This window comes from Alosa pseudoharengus, unplaced genomic scaffold (assembly GCF_046254945.1).
Source record: "Alosa pseudoharengus isolate Yale_2024_CS ecotype anadromous, Long Island Sound unplaced genomic scaffold, YU_APseudo_1.1 YU_APseudo_1.1_scf_19, whole genome shotgun sequence".
Classification (NCBI taxonomy): Eukaryota; Metazoa; Chordata; class Actinopteri; order Clupeiformes; family Clupeidae; genus Alosa; species Alosa pseudoharengus.
This window is the reverse complement of record NW_027468657.1, coordinates 899,712-902,375: the sequence shown is the minus strand read 5'-3', so window position 1 is coordinate 902,375 and position 2,664 is coordinate 899,712. Positions and strand designations below refer to the sequence as shown.

Here is a 2,664-nt window from a genome sequence, read left to right as displayed (position 1 = left end):
ATGTGGCAAGACTTTGTCTGGAGGAGGACAAAATGGACTCAAGCACACAAGAACTGGGTTCAAGTTGAGGTCCCTGAAAGTGGTACTAAAAGACTGCCTGGCCATCGGGCAACGAGGTGATGACACTACATTTATAAAATTATGTATAACAATTATTTATCAAAAATAACTGTTGCAATGTGCAATTTTAACAAACACCATACAAACTATACAAATATTTACAAATATTTGTGTTAAAAAGTGCTAAACAACATAACAACTGAAACATGAACAGTGAATTAATGTGTGCAATTTTAGCAAACACCACACAAACTATACAACACTTTTCGCCTCCTCCCTGGAAGGAGGAGCCTGGATCGCTCGGTACAGCGAAAAAATATTGTCTCAACATAAATAATCAACTAGTAAAGTTTCATAAGAATATCAAGGAGAAACATTTTTTACCCTTTTCACACTATGTTGCCTATGGAGTTTTAGGCCGCAAATGCTAATTAGCAGGTTTAAAACTAGAAAATCAGCAGTAAATATGATATTCAGAATCAGCACTCAAAAATGAGGCAATACAGTATACCCACTTTACCAGCACGTTCAGGTCTCTCAGCACACTGCCCTTTTACACGTCTTTTCCTCCAGAACTCTTAATGTAGACTCTCAGCACACTGCCCTTTTACACGTCTTTTCCTCCAGAACTCTTAATGTAGACTCTTGTATTAGTGCTACCATTTACTTTGAGAAGGCCCCATTGTCTAAAAAAACTGGCCCCAGCAGTGGCGCGGCTGGCTGGGGCACCTGCACCGTACGCCGGCGACCTGGGTTCCATTCCCGCCCCGTGGTCCTTTCCGGATCCCACCCCGACTTTCTCTCTCCCGCTCACTTCCTGTCATTCTCCACTGTCCTGTCTAATTAAAAGCATAAAAAGGCCATACAAATATAAAAAACACCCAACACTAAAATGTAAATCAGGTTTCTAGGCCAAGTATACTTATATACAAGGAATTTGGTCTCTGCATTTATCCCATCCGTGAATTAGTGAAACACACAGAGCACACAGTGAACACACAGTGAGGTGAAGTACACACTAACCCAGAGCAGTGAGCTGCCTTGCTACAGCGGCACTCGGGGAGCAGTGAGGGGTCAGGTGCCTTTTCACCCTATCCCAAAATGGATCACTTGGGCATCATGTTTTTCAACCAAGGGCGCCTGGTGACATTCTCAAAGTAAACGGTAACACAAAAACAAGAGGCTACAGTCGGTTGCTCTTCATTAAAATACAGGGTGTGTAAGTATGTTACATTTCCCCCTATGTTAAATTTCCATAGAGGCAGTCAGATTTTTATTTTTAAAGGCCAGTTACGTATTTCATGGATCCAGGATACTATGCATTCTGATAAAGTTCCCTTGGCCTTTGGAATTTAAATAGCCCCACATCGTCACATACCCTTCACCATACCTAGAGATTGGCATGGTTTTATTTCAGTTAGCCTATTAGCTGGTTTGATTTGGATGGTGTTACTTCAGTTAGCCTAATAGCTGGTTTGATTTGGATTGAGAGATGATCTTATGGAAAGTACCCATGCCAATCTCTAGCAACAGCAAGATGACTCTTACCTTTCCATGGTACCAGAAATGGCTTTCCAACACATTTCCATGTTTGAACTAAAACATATTCTTTGTTTTTATTCTCAGGAAAGAAGAGGTTCTTCTGTGGCGAGTGTGGCGGCAGTTTCTCTGAGCGTGGCAGTCTCCAAAAACACCAGCTCACCCACACAGGAGAGAAGCCAAATCACTGTGCTCAGTGTGGTGCGAGCTTCGCACAAAAGGGAGCTCTCAGGCGTCATGAGCGCATTCACACAGGAGAGAAGCCTCACAAGTGCACGCGGTGTGGGAAAGAGTTCGCCCGTGCAAGCAATCTCAAAGTCCACGAGCGAACTCACACAGGAGGGAAGCTGGGGCGCTCCTATAGCGGTAGCAAGAGGGTCTCTGCTGGGGAGAAAAGTGACAAAAAAACCACTGGAGAGAGACCATACCACTGCTCTCAGTGTGGTAAGGGTGTCACTACACAGCCAGGTCTGACAATACACATGCGTACACATACAGGAGAGAAGCCATACAAATGCACACTTTGTAGGAGTTTCAGGAGTAATTCAGAATTCACAAAACACCAGCGCCTTCACACAGGAGAGAAACCTTACCCCTGCACCCAGTGTGACAAGAGGTTCCGCACTGGGACAGAAGTTCAGATGCACCTGCGCGTCCACACAGGAGAGAAACCATACAGCTGCACCGACTGTGGGAAGAACTTTTCCCAGATATCAAACCTCAGAAAACACCAGCGCACTCACACAGGGGAGAAGTCTGTGCGTTGAGCCTTTTATTCTTTTTTTGAGGCTTTTATTAATGTTACATGTCTGCTGTGAGAGTACACAATGTTATTTGCAGCATTGGTTTTGAAAAATGCGAATCTGGAAATAAAAATGTTATTTGCAGCATTGGTTTTGAAAAATGCAAATCTGTGGAAATAAAAATGTTATTTGCAGCATTGGTTTTGGTTGCTTTTCTTTTGCTTAATGTTCGTCTTTGCTTACTCCAGTTTGAGTTTTGAATTCAATTCATGAGATCTGCGCATTGAGGCAGATTAGGCTATTGTCTATGAGGGTGTGGTCA

The 2,664-nt window shown here is 43.3% G+C and overlaps 1 protein-coding gene across 1 annotated transcript; it reads left to right on the top strand.

Moving 5' to 3' along the window:
• The first annotated feature begins 266 nt into the window (after nucleotides 1-266).
• LOC143133320 (uncharacterized) lies at nucleotides 267-2,366 on the top strand. The gene is made up of 2 exons (XM_076293105.1): nucleotides 267-273; nucleotides 1,687-2,366. Exons 1-2 carry the CDS (start codon nucleotides 267-269, stop codon nucleotides 2,364-2,366), a joined length of 687 nt encoding a protein of 228 aa, XP_076149220.1.
• Nucleotides 2,367-2,664: the final 298 nt, after the last annotated feature.